The sequence below is a fragment of the Propithecus coquereli genome, unplaced genomic scaffold (assembly GCF_000956105.1).
Source record: "Propithecus coquereli isolate 6110/MARCELLA unplaced genomic scaffold, Pcoq_1.0 Scaffold58, whole genome shotgun sequence".
Lineage (NCBI taxonomy): Eukaryota > Metazoa > Chordata > Mammalia > Primates > Indriidae > Propithecus > Propithecus coquereli.
Window position 1 is genome coordinate 5,716,420 of NW_012151729.1, and position 1,810 is coordinate 5,718,229.

At 39.0% G+C, this 1,810-nt stretch overlaps 1 protein-coding gene across 1 annotated transcript in view; it reads right to left on the minus strand.

Annotated features, from left to right (window-relative positions):
- Positions 1-1,361, minus strand: part of STK32A (serine/threonine kinase 32A) — a 95,465-nt gene extending 94,104 nt beyond the window's left edge. The window contains exon 1 of the mRNA XM_012658241.1: positions 1,208-1,361. Coding sequence (XP_012513695.1) covers positions 1,208-1,326 — 119 coding nt within the window. The 5' untranslated portion in view covers positions 1,327-1,361. The remainder of the gene's footprint in view (positions 1-1,207) is intronic.
- Positions 1,362-1,810: the final 449 nt, after the last annotated feature.

The following is a 1,810-nucleotide window of genomic DNA, read 5'->3' on the forward strand; positions in this document are numbered from 1 at the left end:
GAGAAGGAAAAAGACAATTTGATGATTGCGAAGGATGGGGAAGAGAGAGCTGCATCCATTGTAGCTTTTTACATGGCAGCACTTTGAATAGGCCACTCTGAAATACTGATTAAATACATGGAGCCACAGCCAAAATGAGACTCTACAATGTCTGAGAAGTGCACAAACCATAATAGACCTATTTCCAAGTCACACAGAACCATCTTCTTTTCAACCGCGACATAGAGGCTTTGAGTAAACTGTATATTAAGTGAACTGCATTAATTAAAGATGGATGGAGGCAGGTTTTTATGCACTGATTCCTCCAGAAGGATGTCCCTAATCATCGAGTGAAATCTCAATTATGTTTCCATTAGCATTCACTGGATAAAGACCTTTTTTTTTTTTGCCTTGCCTGGTAAGTCAGAACTGCTTGGTATGCATATTTAAATAACAGTCATCTTGAATTAGCTTTAAGAACTGGCTCTTAACGTAATGGATGCATTAAAATGTAAAGCAAAATGAAGGTGACACATAAAGACTTTAACACCCAAGAAAAGAGCAGGGGGTATGAGATATTGCAACCTCCTCTGCCATTTTCTATGCCTTGGATTATGGTAATGGCTTTGTGAACAGATCACAGTCATTTAATGTCTCAATGACTGCGAAAGTTAGCTCTGATAAAAGCTCCAGCTCTGCTAAAACCTATTTGGTGAGAAAGGAAGCACCTATCCTTTTCTCACTTCCAGGTATATACATGGTGCTTAAGAAGTATGCTAGAAAGAAACCAGATTTATTGCCAATTATTTTAAGGAGAAAGTGCTTTGTACAAATTCAAAGATCGACCTCATGTCAGCTAGTGAGGCCATACTTTGTACCCAAAGTCCCTCCTCCACAGTTTATGGGGAAAAAGTATATCATGAGCGGTAAGATGCCTGAACACATTCCTTTTCAGCTCACTTAATTATAATGCTTAAAAAAAATATTGACCTCAAGGACTAGGGGAACTATGACAACTGAACCAAGGAATATTTATTGGTGACAATAAAAAAAATGTTCTTTCATTACAAAGCCAAAGAAACTGAGGAGAACAAAAGCCCTGGAGGAAGATCCAAATGCATATTTTGCAAATATGCATTTTGCACACCTAGAAATCAAGATGTGTTTATGTAACAGTGTTTGGGGACAAAGACGGGAGTGTCTCCACTCAGAGGGCCAAACCACTCACCACAAATTAACCAGGAAAGGGTGCTCCAGACCCTGCATAATCTGGAGTTCCTTGAAGACGTTTCTCACTTCATTGCGCTCCACACACTTCTGTTTATTCATGTACTTCATTGCATACATCTTCTTAGTATCATTCTTCTGTACGATGCAGACCTAACAGGGAAGACCCGGGTGAGAAAGTGATTAGGGAGGTGATGAATCGTGGTGATGAGACACAGAACAAGACTTGCTCTTTGCTGTGGCTTGGTAGCTTATCACATGCAAATTCTCTGATGTTTAAGTTCCCACTTCACTCTAATTTCAGAATAGAAATTTCATCTTCTTCCCTATGCACCAGTTCAATTCTTAAATCTCTCAAACAAGTTTGCCTGTTTTTGCTTTTTGAGACTTTTAGACAGCATTTTGGAGGAAATAGCTGCCTCTGTGTCAGGAATCTTCCACTAACAAATAACATCCTTAATCCTGCTTGGAGTGACGGAAATGGACGCGACTAAACTGTTAAGCGGAAAAATACCGTGCAAAGAATTTTTGTTTACGATCACAGGTGATATAACCAAAAAGGACTCTAAGGACTAGGAAAACACTAAATATGATCTCTATGTTT